The following is a 12,855-nucleotide window of genomic DNA, read 5'->3' on the forward strand; positions in this document are numbered from 1 at the left end:
CGCGAGAGCGGGTATTAAGAACGCGTGATCGCGGTATCACGCAATACGGGAGATATATTACGCCGCCATTCCTGATCTGGCATGCCACCCGCCCCCTCTTTGGCGTTGCGTCGCGCTGATCTGCGCTGCTGATTGGTCGATCCCGCTAAGCGAGAGCGTGATCTGGAGCGCGGACTGCGTTGATGCCGCCCAACGTCACCTTCCGCCGCGTCCTTATAAGACCCCTCGCTCTCCTCCACGCTGCCCTCCGACTTGCTCCTGACACGTACGACAATCTCCAACTCTACGCACACCACTTCAACCCCCCTTTTCCAAACCCTTCTCTTCACAACCTACATTCAAAATGACTGGCGGCAAATCTGGCGGCAAGGCTAGCGGTTCCAAGAACGCGCAGTCGTAAGTTCACCCTGGTTTCTCGACCTTGATATTTTATGCTCGGCTTCTTTGCGTTACAGAGCAAGAATTCCGGAGTCGGTATGAAATCGAAGTGCCCGTTTGTCTAACATGTATATATCCACAGCCGTTCTTCCAAGGCCGGTCTGGCGTTCCCCGTCGGTCGTGTTCACCGTCTGCTCCGCAAGGGCAACTACGCTCAGCGTGTCGGTGCCGGTGCCCCCGTCTACCTGGCTGCCGTCCTCGAGTACCTGGCTGCTGAAATCCTCGAGTTGGCTGGTAACGCCGCTCGTGACAACAAGAAGACCCGTATCATCCCCCGTCACCTTCAGCTTGCCATTCGTAACGATGAGGAGTTGAACAAGCTTCTGGGCCATGTCACCATCGCCCAGGGTGGTGTCCTCCCCAACATCCACCAGAGTATGTCCCGCATCCTTCGAATCCTGGGGGCTTTGTCCCCGTGAGAGCATGTGTACTAACCGTCGGTTCCAGACCTTCTCCCCAAGAAGACCCCCAAGGCCGGCAAGGGCAGCCAGGAGCTGTAAACTGGTGGCTTTTCTTATCGCGGGTTTGATTTTGTTTTTTCCGGCGTGGGTTGGTTCATTGACACGATAATGGGGTTATGGGACGGGCACGTTATGGCTCTGCGTTTTCTCTTTTCTTCAGTTTTCAGGTTGTACATTATGTCTGCGGACATGGAATGATACCGACGAACTTTCAGCTTGTTCGAGGGATTTCAAATTTTTTTCGGATAACTAGCCCTGGGTATGAACACCCAAATCAATGAAAAAGATTCTAGGTCCACCAGATATATTTGGTTCCACGCTATTTCCCCGTATTTTATGATATGACTACATTCTGTCCAATAAGTTCTTGGTTTTGCTGGTGTTCATTTGAGCGTCTGACCGGCCGTTCGCGTCGGAATTTATCCTGTGTTACGACTGCTACGACGATTTCATTCAATATAGGTTGATCCACATGGTCCTAGTTTTTGATATCTACATTTGTCCTTGGGGGGATATTAAAAAGCGTGTAATTCATCGCAAAATCCCAGCTGTCCTGGTCACAACGCCCACCATGCATTTCTTCCTTTAATGGGCGGCGGGAGGGGCCGCGTCTGTGCCGAATCAGTATGGGTTCAGATGGTTGGAAAAGACTGAGCAAAAGAAGGGAGCATCAAATGGCTCAACCACTCAGAACATACATGGGAGAATCGGGGCTGGCAGATTACGCTCCCATTTGTTGCCTGTGGTCCTGGTCAGTTGTGTGGCTTTAAAGCGAACGAATATCAGATTCCGAAACATACCTCCAGGAGCAGTAGGAGGTCGGTAGGGGTCGGGGTGCTTCCAGTTCTCCAGCAATTTCTCAGTCTCGCGCAAAAGCACCTAATATTGTCATTTTTAATAAGTCCTCAATGATCCCGTTCTCTTTTAAGACTCGAATCACACGCATGGGGCGCGTACCTGTTGCTGGCGAGGATCCCGGACGTCCTTGTTTGCGTCGAACAGGGATCGAATGTAGACCGCTTGTCCACGCCAGACAGATCGGTGGACAGCCCAGTCTAGAGACAGCTTCAATGACCGCCGGTAAAGCGACCTAGAAGAAGCAGTTAGATCAGGTGAAGAAGGGAAGGGTCCGGGTGGAGAGAGAGTGCGTATCACGGCCTCCCAGGATCACTCACGTCACGGCGGAGGTGGACATGATGCACACTCAAGTCCAACTGGAGCCAGACAGTAGGTTCAGAAGAGTTGAAAGAGGTTGTGCGCGCAGAATCTCCTGGACAATCCGCGTCAATCCGTCAATCCGAGATGGGGGTTGCAACGGTTGACTATTCTCAGCTTCCTCATTCGTTGCAAAGTGCCACTTAGGCCCCTGCAGCGCCCCCAACAGGCGTAAGAACATTACTCCGCTGCCGAGCGCCTTCCGCATCTCGGCTTCGGGAGCTTTTGGCTTCGGCTACGTAACAGCAATAGGGAAGAGTGAGCTTTTTTCCTCCTTGTCTTTTCCTTTTCCCCCTTCCAACTGCCCTCGGGATATCTTTCCTTGTTTTCTTCTTCTCTTTGTTCATTCTAAGCACATCATGGCTGCTCGACTTCCTCTCGCGCGCCTTTCCGGCCAACGCTTGACGACTTTGACCCGGGCCACTCGATCTCCTAGCCGGCTGCGCGGCGCCCAGTGCCTTTCCACCCTCAGCCGCTCCAATGCCTCTCCTAGAGCCTCTGGTCTCCTGCAAGCTTCATCGGGGTACGAATATGCACCACCTCGGCTTAGCAATATCAACCTAATGTTCTGATATAGAATTAATGTGTCGCGCAACCTCGCTCCGTTCGTGGGCTCCCAGATCCGTACATATGGTAAATCCCATCGCGCATTCTGGCCACTAGTTAAGCTCAATGCTGATATTTTTGGCTCCTTTCAGCCGATTCCATTGTCAAGGTTCCCCAGATGGCGGAATCGATCACCGAGGGTACCCTGAAGCAATTCTCTAAACGTATGGCATTGAGCCTTTGATCCCTAAGCAGCTACCAGCCGTACTAACTCTACTCTTAGAGGTTGGAGACTTCGTGGAGCGTGATGAGGAAATTGCCACCATTGAGACCGACAAGGTAGGATCCACAAGAGTCTCGTTAATCTACCGCTTCTAACTCTGGTACTTACCGGCAGATCGATGTTTCGGTGAATGCGCCCGAGTCGGGCACCATTAAGGAATTCCTTGTGAACGAGGAGGATACTGTCACCGTTGGACAAGACCTCGTCAAGATGGAGCTGGGAGGCGCCGCCCCAGAGCCCAAGAAGGAGGATTCCGCTGAGAAGCCCAAGGAGGAGTCTGCTGAGAAGCCCAAAGAAGCTGCTCCTCAACCCGAGAAGCCCCAGGAGACCCCTTCGAAGCCCGTGTCTTCTGAGAAGCCTAAGGAGGCCCCTGCCAAGTCCGAGTCGCCTAAGTCGCAGAGTGCACCTGACTCCAAGCCGGCTCTGGGTAGCCGCGAGGAGCGTAGAGTATGTTTTCATTGTTCTGTTTGCTTACCTGTGAAATCAATGCAAAGGCTAATCCCTTGCGCTGTGTTATAGGTCAAGATGAACCGCATGCGTCTACGTATTGCCGAACGCTTGAAGCAGTCTCAGAACACCGCCGCTTCCCTTACCACCTTCAATGAGGTTGATATGTCCTCGCTGATGGAGTTCCGGAAGCTCTACAAGGATGACGTTCTCAAGAAGACTGGCGTGAAGCTTGGTTTCATGAGCGCCTTCTCCCGCGCCTGCGTGTTGGCCATGAAGGATGTTCCCGCTGTCAACGCCTCCATCGAGGGTCCTAACGGTGGTGATACCATTGTCTACCGTGATTACGTTGATATCAGCGTTGCCGTTGCCACTGAGAAGGGTCTTGTCACCCCTGTGGTTCGCAACACCGAGACCATGGATCTCGTTGGCATTGAGCAGTCCATTGCTGAGCTGGGCAAGAAGGTTCGTCCCCAGATGGTGTCTTTATGATATGCTGTGCTAACCAGAGATCAGGCTCGTGACAACAAGCTTACCATCGAGGATATGGCTGGCGGCACCTTTACCATCAGCAATGTGAATTTATTGGCCCTTCTATAGCTCTGGTCCTGATCGGTTACTAATTTGTTCCTCTAGGGTGGTGTCTTTGGCTCCCTGATGGGTACACCCATTATCAACCTGCCCCAGACCGGTAAGTTATCAGCCACGGCTCTCGCTTTCATCTGGATACCAAGCTTACGATTCCAACAGCTGTTCTGGGTCTTCACGCCATTAAGGACAAGCCTGTTGCTGTGAACGGCAAGGTTGAGATCCGCCCGGTAAGATCTAGACTTGCTCTCACATTTTACTCGAGTTGCCTGCTAACTTTTCTTCGGTCTGTAGATGATGTATCTTGCCCTTACCTACGACCACCGACTGCTCGATGGCCGCGAGGCGGTCACTTTCCTGGTGAAGGTATGTGGATTTGTTTTGTTTTCCATTATTGGACGACCCACTAATTCCATTATAGGTCAAGGAGTACATCGAGGACCCGCGCCGTATGCTGCTCGGCTAGATGATTCAGCCATCAGTATTCTGTTGGTAAATCTGTGTTATTCGTGCTTGGAGCAGCCATTGGCACCCCTTGTAGATTATTTGATTCCAAAATATAACTGCCATTTCATTGACCACTATCGAGGGAGGCGGTCAAGCAAGCCCGTTGCCTCTCCTTTCACATCCCCAGGCATATTGATGTTCCCGTAGTGTTGTCGGCCTGCTAGTTGAACCATTGATAGAGAATGGAGTAAAGCGATGGAAATGCTCGGCCTCGGTATGGGACCTCCCTTTGGTTGTACCATGATTCAACGTAGTCCCGCCCGTTCCTTGAGGCGTTGTGTCTCGGCGCGGCTAAGTTGGCCGAGCTTGCCTCGCTCCAGCTGTAGTAAAATTGGGGGGTCCAGAGTTATCATCAGATCGACTAGGAATTCGATAATTATCGCCTTGAACTGAGGAAAGGGCATCCGCTGGGTGAGTGACTCGCACTCTGTCAGTAGCTCGTCCGGGTTCGGGAGCTCCCTCGTGTATTTCTCATGGGCAATTGCCCACTTCGAATAGAGCGCTGAATTTTCCGGTACCCATGCGCGGAGTTTGGAGAGCTGTTCTGACGTTGGGCGCCCTTCCCGCTGTTCCTCCAGGGTGGCCTGGACCACAAATCGAGCACCGGCATCGAACCACCTTGTTTCAGAGACCTTAGATGCAGCTGTGGAGCAAAGGTTCATGAAATCAACACCTATGCTGGACAGGCTAGGGCACGCATCATGGTCCTGGGGTTGCCCGGATTTGTAGGACTGGAGCTGAGAGCCAACCGAGAGTAGTCGGAGTTTGATATCCAGGTCCTGTGGTAGTGATGCCTCGGGCTTGGCTGCGGCCAATGTGAATTGAAAGGCTAGTATCGCTGTTAGTATCCATGGCCTCGAACGGGGCGAGGTATTTTTTTTTTTTTTGGTTTCCATAGCTGACCTTGGACTGATTCCACCTGCCAGTTCAGTTCCTCGTCCCCCGCTTGGCTCCGCGATACTGGGCTGTTGAGGATCCTATTGATGGCGAAGCATGCCAGATAATCCAGGATCATATAGTCTATCTCTGCCTGTAGGTCCGGGTCGACCTGGGCTGGAGGCATGGTAGTGGGCTCAGGCTTTGACGATCATCGTGGTGTGTATCTTGATGCGACGGGGCATGCGGGGTCCGGGTCCAGAAATGAGAGCACACTCAATGTAATGGAGGAAACTGAAGCGCCGTTGATGCGGGGAAGGGGGGGAGTTGACAAGAAACTTTGAGGCCACCAACGGCTGGAGTTTCTTGATGTGATGATGTTGGTTGATGGTTGTGGATCGGCAGCGCGCAAGCGCGTTTCTCTCCCCGCGGGTTTGGCGCGATTTGATATCCCAAGTGGAGACGCGACGCGACGCAATGAGCCGAATCTTGTTCGCCTTATATGTCTACATCGATACGTATATGCGAACGGAGCTTAGAGGAATCTCAAAAATGGAGAATTAAATGTATGCGATGGGCAGCCGAGTAAGAGAAATGTACCACTTTTAAGATGTCACGGGCTTGGGACGGCAATACACACACATATATATATAATGAAGCAGATCTATAGAGATACATGTCTCTCCCTCCGTGGATGTCCCGTCTAACAACTAGCCATCCTCCCCATCTACGCACCCCCAAAGCACATCCCAACTAGCACGTTACCAAAAAGATATCATATCCAAAGAGGAGATGGCTATTCGCGGGGACAAACGGAACCCAAATGAGGCGAACATGGCGTCACAGGAGCTTCCAAGATCGTCCCCACTACCATGGACTCCCCCGCTACTCCAATCTTCCACTGTCGCAATCCCTGTCAGAAAGAACAGCTGCATATGTTATTTCTCCACCGCATCTGCCTCCCCTTTCGATTTCCACGTATTTGGTACCAAGCAAGATCCCTGACGATGGCGTGGTACTGCTCCGGATCCACCAACTCCGAGCTGATCGAGAATCTGTTCAAAGCGGGTCTGATCAAGAATGAACGAGTGAAGGAAGCCATGCTGGGGGTGGGTACTCACATATCCACATCTCTTCAACCTCTCAAACTATCTCACTCCCTCGTCTCCCCTCTTCCAACGCGCCTCTAACAGGCTCAACAGGTGGACCGAGCTCACTATGCCCCATCGCGGCCCTATTCAGACTCGCCCCAGCCCATCGGCCATGGAGCCACAATCTCTGCACCACACATGCACGGCCACGCGTGTGAGTACCTTATTGACTATTTGAAACCGGGTTCCCGAGTGCTAGATATCGGATCGGGCTCGGGATATCTCACGCATGTGCTCGCCAACCTCGTGACGGGCGCCCCGAACACAGCGCCCGGGCAGGTCATCGGGATCGATCACATTCCCGACCTGGTAGATTTAGCTCAGGCAAACATGAACCAGTCCGATCAGGGTCAAAAATTGCAAGCCTCGGGCCAAGTTAAGTTCATTACCGCCGACGGACGTCTAGGATGGCCGGAAGGGGCTCCATACGATGCCATACACGTCGGTGCGGCCGCCGAGAAGATGCATCCCGTCCTAATTGAACAACTTCGAGCCCCCGGACGACTGTTCATCCCCGTGGAATCCGAGGAGGATGTAAGAACCTCGGGGTTGGGACTTGGCGGAGGCCAGTACATCTGGGTGGTCGATAAAAAAGAAGACGGATCGGTCCACAAAGAGAAGGTATTCCAAGTTAGCTACGTCCCACTAACGGATGCGCCTCGACACTGAGAGGGTGGATGGCATCATGCCTGCTGCACTCATTGTCGGCTCACCCACGAAAGAGAATCACTACTCTACAGGCGGGCCATCGGGCAGAAAGCAAAGGGAACTGTGGAAAGGAAGAATAAAAACTGGAGCGCCTACGAGGATTACGAGATAGGAACTTTTGGAAGCGGAAGAATCAAATGCTGCAACCCGATCATGTCCATTTGCTGTAAATCATAACCCAAGAGAAGAAAAAAAAAGAGATGCCCAGCCTAGACGATCCTTCACTGGCGAAAGACCCGGCGTAAATACTCCTAGAAACACCACAGTATGTTCTACAATGGCCCCAAAACGGCCAAATGCAATCAGCGGAATGGAAACCCACCAGGAAAGTTGAAGCCCTGGCCGCCAAACTTGAACTGCCCGCCACCCTGCTGGAACACAAATTGCTGGCCACCCTGGCCGAAGGGATGTCCCTGGAATGGATGCCCTCGCTGCCGGGACTCGGGATCGTTGGGATCATCGCCATTATCGTACCTGGTTCGGAGCTCAGAGTCGGACAAGACCTCGTACGCCTCGTTGATGGAAGCCATCTTCTTCTCTGCTTCCTCCTTAGATACACCCTGGGCGTGGGCCTTATCGGGATGATGCTGCTTCGTTAATTGGCGGTAGGCTCGCTTGATAGTTCGATCATCTGCATCACGGCTGACACCCAACACCTTGTAGTAATCCTTCTGCTTGGAGCGCTTCAAGAGCGCCTGTGCTTTTTGAAGAAGCGACTGGACATCCTGGGAATGGGGATGGTGCTCTTTGGCTGTGTTCAATGTACGAACCGCCTCCTCGAATCGATCCTCCTCTAATTCAGCGTTGGCCTGGTACAACAGACCGTGAAGCGAGTATGGAACCAGCTGAAGAGATTCAGAACAATAGGGACCTGCCTTCTTCACCATGCGCATCTATAACAAAACAAATAAGCAAGACTGTTAATAAGCACATTGTCTGTTTCTCTTCTGTTCTTTTCTTTTCCTCCAAGGAAGGAACAATAACTGGAATTGCACGAACCTCTCGGTAAGCTTCGCAGGTTTTCTCTATCAAGAAGATATAGAGATTATTGGATGCTGCACGGTGAATATGGCCTGCTTCTCTGCCCTCAGCGACATCAGCCTTCACATCCGCAATCAAACCGCTGTCATCAGCATCGCCAACCATGAGTTTGACGGCATTGCTGAACTTGCGCGCCTCCAGAGCGCTGTGTAATTTTCCTAAGAGCTTCGACAGTTGTCGTTCCCTTTTATAGAGACGGTTGCACGGGTTCGAGTCGGGATCGGTCAACAAGCACCGGCGGATCTGAGCTAGACCACGATCGCTATCACCCAATGCATAGAAGAGCATGGAGGACATTTGTAGGTGAGGCTCCACCAAGTGTGGTGAGATCTGGAGAACATGCGCTAGGTCGCTTACGCCCTCTTCCACCTCGCCTCTTTCAAACCGGCAGCGTGCTCGAGCTTGCCGCAGGGAGAGGTCAGTATTCGCCTTCAGGATGGCGACTCCGGCATGAGTGATGCAGGCCTCCCATTCACCCTTCTTCTCGGCGGCAAGCGCGAGGGCGGCCGCATCTCGTGCCGCCTCCAGCTCCTGGTAATCGGCGGAGTCCTTCTTCCCTGCACGTTCGAGATCCCGTAGTGCTTCCTCCCAATGGGCGGATCGTGCCTGTAATCGGGATCTCTGGAGAAGCGCGCCTTCGAAATCGGGCTTGAGTTCCAACACCCGGTTGAAGTCCTCTGAAGCCTGGGAATTCTTGCCGATGGATAGATATGCGGCGCCCCGCTGGTAGATGGTGATATAATTGGTTGGGTCGCGGGTGACGGCCGCATCAAAGTAGACCAGGGCATCGCGCGGCGAGCCTTTGGCGAGATGGGCCTTGGCTGAGGAGACCAAGTCGGAGAGCGGCGTGTCGGGAGCGATTTGGAGCGCAACGCCGGTGGAGAGACAGGCCAGCACGGCCGTCATAGCTTCAAGCGAGATGCGCATTTTTAGAGAAACACAGAGGACATGGCCCCACCTGCAGGTCAATAATATCAAGTTGGTTCAAGAATCTCAAAGAATCTTTAAGGGTTGGGAAAGATCAGAGGAGAGGAAAAGAGGGTTGGAAGTGCGCAAGTTGGCGGCGCCGTGGCCTTTACGCGTACCGTACGATAAATTACAGGTGACCATTCCGCCCCCGAACGTTTCCCTTTTTTCGTTCAAGGATGCTGCGAATGCTTCAATGGGGTCGTTGGCGCCCGGCAACTTCAGGGCTGGCCTCCGCTCTGCGACGTACCGCGCATACGGCGCATTCTGGTAGGTAGTGCTTTCCTTTTTCCTTTGTTCTCTCTTTTTTCCAACCCCTGGTTCATTGCCCGCTCATACTCCGCTGCAGAGGCCGACCTGTCTCCTGTCCTTTTGACCCGCGCTCGATTGCTTGCCGTGGAGCATGCGAAGCTATCAAATCGATTGGCAGAGTCCTTTGATGCTAAAGTGGCTAAGCGAGCCGGAGAATTGGCCCCGGTCACTACGGTTCTGAAAGAATGGGACAATGCGAATGAGGTATGCTCTTCTATCTTACCCGATGCTTCCGTCTTTGGGGGCGTGTCGTTGACTCTCGGCGTTGAAAAGTCCATAGTCGAATTGAAATCTCTCCTTGAAGACCCTGAAACCGATGAAGAGCTACGATTGCTGGCGATCGAAGACCTGGAATCTAGCAGAGACGCCATCCCCTCAATATCGGACCGTCTCAAAAAATCCCTGATTCCCCGGCATCCATTTGCGGACCTCCCCTGTTTGCTTGAGATTCGACCTGGAGCCGGAGGAGATGAAGCTGGTCTGTTCGCATATGAGATGTTACGTATGTACATGTCGTTCTGTTCTCGGCGGGGCTTACGACCAGCCATCATCAAGCAAGACGTGGAAGATGGCCCGTCGGAAGACCGCCTAAGCGAAGCAGTGATCGAAATCGAAGCCGACGGGGCCTATGATATTCTGCGGACCGAATCAGGGGTGCATCGTGTCCAGAGAGTGCCAGCCACTGAAACCAAAGGTCGAACTCATACGAGCGCCGTCAGCGTCATGGTCTTGCCCAGCTTCCCAGAGACCGGCAGTGGTATGGATAGCGCCTTGAATTTCGAAGACCCGAACAGTGATTACTATATCGACCCACAAGAAGTGCGAGTGGAAAAAATGCGGGCAGGGGGGCTGGCGGGCAGCATGTCAACAAGACCGAGTCTGCCATTCGATTGACCCATATTCCCACGGGGACAGTGGTCTCTATGCAAGATGAGCGTTCTCAGCAGGCAAATCGTCGGAAAGCCTGGCAGATGCTACGTGCGAAGATTGCCGAAGTCCGCCAGGAAGCCCGCGAGCAGGAATTGGTCCAATTGCGGCGGGGAGCCATGGGTGGTGTAGCTCGTATGGGCCGAGGGGACAAGATCCGCACCTACAACTATGGCCAAAGCCGTTGCACCGACCACCGAAGCGGTATCACACTCCACAACCTGGACGATATCCTGAGTGGCGGGGAGGGCCTGGAAACGGTCATGGAAAGCGTGCGCACTTGGATGGCAGATCGCGAGATCGAGGCTATGTTGGCTGAGGAGTTGGTCAAAAAGAAGGAGAAGTAAAGTTCAACTTGCAGGACCATGCTGAACAGGCTAGGGAAATTATACACTAAGACAAAAAAAGAGATACCATGTATTTTTATATCGTAACATACTCCCACAATCTTGGAAATCTATTTGAGCAGCATTGGTTTTGATCCCCGTCTATTTTTAAATGTACCTTCGCTGAGGGTCTGCGAGATCCATCAATTCCATGGATTTTTCATACCTGCTCATGATTAGCCTCTCAATGATCCCAGAGTACACACAACGGTATCCGAACACATACATAGTAAACACGATTCCTCCACTCATGATCAGTCGGGCCAGTCGTGGCATTGCCCCGGACCAGAAAGTTAAGATACCTTCATCCTTGAAGATCTTTGCGGCGCAAACAAAGCTATTTTTATACGCTTTGCTGGCTTCAAGTGATTGCATCCTGTTTTTCTTGACGATTAGTCTTCATAGCCCCAAGATCTAAAAGATAAATTTATCTCTCCAAACTGACCTGGTTTTCACTGTGTCGAGAGGTTGAGTCACGTAACTGGGGTATCTTGGTCAGTGGACGGGCCGGCCATTTAGAGCTCGACACAAAACAAAACATACACTGTGATGATTCCGGCAACCCCACCAATAGCAAATGTGCTCAAGGTTCCAAGCTTTTCCCCAGGAGCCACATAGCCTTCAGCGAACTGTTTCAGGGTAGTGTAAGTGGTGAACCTGGTGGCCGAGTTGGCCGCTTGTCGAGCAGTAGTCGGTACAAAGCCCTGGAAGAAGCCGCGAATGCCTCGTTCCTGGAAGATAACTTTGCTGCCATGAAGGAAGCCATTCATTCGTGGCTTTGCAGACTTCCGATCATCGATCCTACCATGGTAAAGTTTGGTTAGCGGATTGTCATCTCCGCAAAAACAGAGGTAAAGGGAGAAGGGGGAACTGGGGGAGCAAGGCCCACATACAGCTGAGTTTTGATACTCTCAAAGGGTGTGACAGCCAGAAGAGACTCGGTGAAGCCCGCACCAAATCCAGCCACGACCGTCCTCGGTCCTGATATCTTGCCATTCTCATCCTGTAGGGACGCCTTGATGGCGTCAAATGCGACAAAACCTATGGGCTCGGCTCGTCAGCTCACAATTCCCGCACTCACGAGAGAGGTCTCAAGTACGAATTCCAGCCTTCAAAGAGTTCCCAATGATTAATGTTGTGCACCCGGCATACCATTGCTTGCCGAATGGTGGCCACGGCAACTTCTGGCCTTCCGCAAGTCGGCGGTTGAGTTGCGTTCGGGTCTTTGCGACTAGGCAGGGGTTAGTTGTGGCCGGCGAGTTGTAAGCAAGGTTTCGTACACTCAGCTGGATAGGTGATTGCTGGCAAAGGGGTCTTCGTTAGCGCACGTCGCTGTATGACACATGCGGATGGGTTTCCTACCGATCTCCACGGCTCCAGCGGTGGAGCCGGCAATGATGGAGCGCAAAGCGCTGGGCTGGCTCATTGATTAGCTTTAAGTTGTTGATCGCCTCTGGCTAGTACGGATAACAGAAAAAGACAAACCTTCGCCTTTTGGTCTTTGCTTGCTGTGGTCATTTAGAGACAATGTACAATGGTTGCGGGGAAAGGTTGCTGATTGTTAGAAGCTCGGAGGCTTTCGAGGGCATTTACGGCTGTCCGTAGCCCCACTTTGTGCAGCTCTGTTTACTCCGACCTCGGGCCTTAGGAACCGGCGATGAAGATATGCAATGACCAGTAATAGTCAGTTGGCCGGCGCGGGAATCAACGTGAATGAAGTCAAGGAAAAGAAAAACAACACTCGTAGGCAATCCTTTTCAGGTGATATTATGACGCCAAGCCACTCTACAGAGAACTACTTCATGATAGCTTACTGTATAAATGATGGATGAACACTTCAGAGGGATTCTTTGTCAATTCACAAGATGCTAGTGGAACCTGGTTGGCATCTAGTGCTCCTCCAAAATTTGTCTTTTTTTTTTTTCTGGATTTTTTGTGGTTTTTGAGGGTTGTTTCGACATTGACGAATTTGAGCGGGGGGCCCGAATTCGTTGTCCATTCCA

General features: G+C 52.3%; 8 protein-coding genes across 8 annotated transcripts; 4 read left to right on the forward strand and 4 right to left on the reverse strand.

Moving 5' to 3' along the window:
* Nucleotides 1-343: 343 nt before the first annotated feature.
* Nucleotides 344-938, forward strand: N7462_001494 (histone H2A; the record flags this gene model as incomplete). The annotated part of the gene is made up of 3 exons (XM_057073220.1): nt 344-396; nt 521-813; nt 886-938. The coding sequence occupies 3 exons, from the start codon at nt 344-346 to the stop codon at nt 936-938; spliced, it is 399 nt and encodes a 132-aa protein (XP_056936861.1).
* Nucleotides 939-1,586: 648 nt separating this feature from the next.
* N7462_001495 (NADH dehydrogenase [ubiquinone] 1 beta subcomplex subunit 9) lies at nt 1,587-2,094 on the reverse strand (the record flags this gene model as incomplete). The annotated part of the gene is made up of 3 exons (XM_057073221.1): nt 1,587-1,778; nt 1,857-1,989; nt 2,075-2,094. 3 exons carry the CDS (start codon nt 2,092-2,094, stop codon nt 1,587-1,589), a joined length of 345 nt encoding a protein of 114 aa, XP_056936862.1.
* Nucleotides 2,095-2,473: 379 nt separating this feature from the next.
* On the forward strand, nt 2,474-4,444 carry N7462_001496 (uncharacterized protein; the record flags this gene model as incomplete). The annotated part of the gene is made up of 11 exons (XM_057073222.1): nt 2,474-2,637; nt 2,692-2,747; nt 2,813-2,884; nt 2,944-2,999; nt 3,058-3,390; nt 3,463-3,855; nt 3,907-3,966; nt 4,027-4,081; nt 4,141-4,208; nt 4,273-4,344; nt 4,400-4,444. The coding sequence occupies 11 exons, from the start codon at nt 2,474-2,476 to the stop codon at nt 4,442-4,444; spliced, it is 1,374 nt and encodes a 457-aa protein (XP_056936863.1).
* A 286-nt stretch (nt 4,445-4,730) lies between these two features.
* N7462_001497 (uncharacterized protein) lies at nt 4,731-5,548 on the reverse strand (the record flags this gene model as incomplete). The annotated part of the gene is made up of 2 exons (XM_057073223.1): nt 4,731-5,314; nt 5,389-5,548. 2 exons carry the CDS (start codon nt 5,546-5,548, stop codon nt 4,731-4,733), a joined length of 744 nt encoding a protein of 247 aa, XP_056936864.1.
* Nucleotides 5,549-6,368: 820 nt separating this feature from the next.
* Nucleotides 6,369-7,181, forward strand: N7462_001498 (protein-L-isoaspartate O-methyltransferase; the record flags this gene model as incomplete). The annotated part of the gene is made up of 2 exons (XM_057073224.1): nt 6,369-6,470; nt 6,564-7,181. 2 exons carry the CDS (start codon nt 6,369-6,371, stop codon nt 7,179-7,181), a joined length of 720 nt encoding a protein of 239 aa, XP_056936865.1.
* Nucleotides 7,182-7,522: 341 nt separating this feature from the next.
* On the reverse strand, nt 7,523-9,188 carry N7462_001499 (DnaJ and TPR domain protein; the record flags this gene model as incomplete). Its single annotated transcript, XM_057073225.1, has 2 exons — nt 7,523-8,113; nt 8,220-9,188. The coding sequence occupies 2 exons, from the start codon at nt 9,186-9,188 to the stop codon at nt 7,523-7,525; spliced, it is 1,560 nt and encodes a 519-aa protein (XP_056936866.1).
* Nucleotides 9,189-9,406: 218 nt separating this feature from the next.
* Nucleotides 9,407-10,813, forward strand: N7462_001500 (putative mitochondrial translation release factor (RF-1); the record flags this gene model as incomplete). Its single annotated transcript, XM_057073226.1, has 3 exons — nt 9,407-9,497; nt 9,577-10,358; nt 10,400-10,813. 3 exons carry the CDS (start codon nt 9,407-9,409, stop codon nt 10,811-10,813), a joined length of 1,287 nt encoding a protein of 428 aa, XP_056936867.1.
* A 147-nt stretch (nt 10,814-10,960) lies between these two features.
* On the reverse strand, nt 10,961-12,370 carry N7462_001501 (putative mitochondrial tricarboxylate transporter (Ctp); the record flags this gene model as incomplete). Its single annotated transcript, XM_057073227.1, has 9 exons — nt 10,961-11,018; nt 11,079-11,228; nt 11,298-11,333; nt 11,396-11,653; nt 11,746-11,893; nt 11,952-12,083; nt 12,133-12,153; nt 12,215-12,269; nt 12,338-12,370. The coding sequence occupies 9 exons, from the start codon at nt 12,368-12,370 to the stop codon at nt 10,961-10,963; spliced, it is 891 nt and encodes a 296-aa protein (XP_056936868.1).
* Between the last annotated feature and the right edge of the window lie 485 nt (nt 12,371-12,855).

The sequence above is a fragment of the Penicillium macrosclerotiorum genome (genome assembly GCF_028827735.1).
Source record: "Penicillium macrosclerotiorum strain IBT 26536 chromosome Unknown utg000002l_segment0_segment0, whole genome shotgun sequence".
NCBI lineage: Eukaryota > Fungi > Ascomycota > Eurotiomycetes > Eurotiales > Aspergillaceae > Penicillium > Penicillium macrosclerotiorum.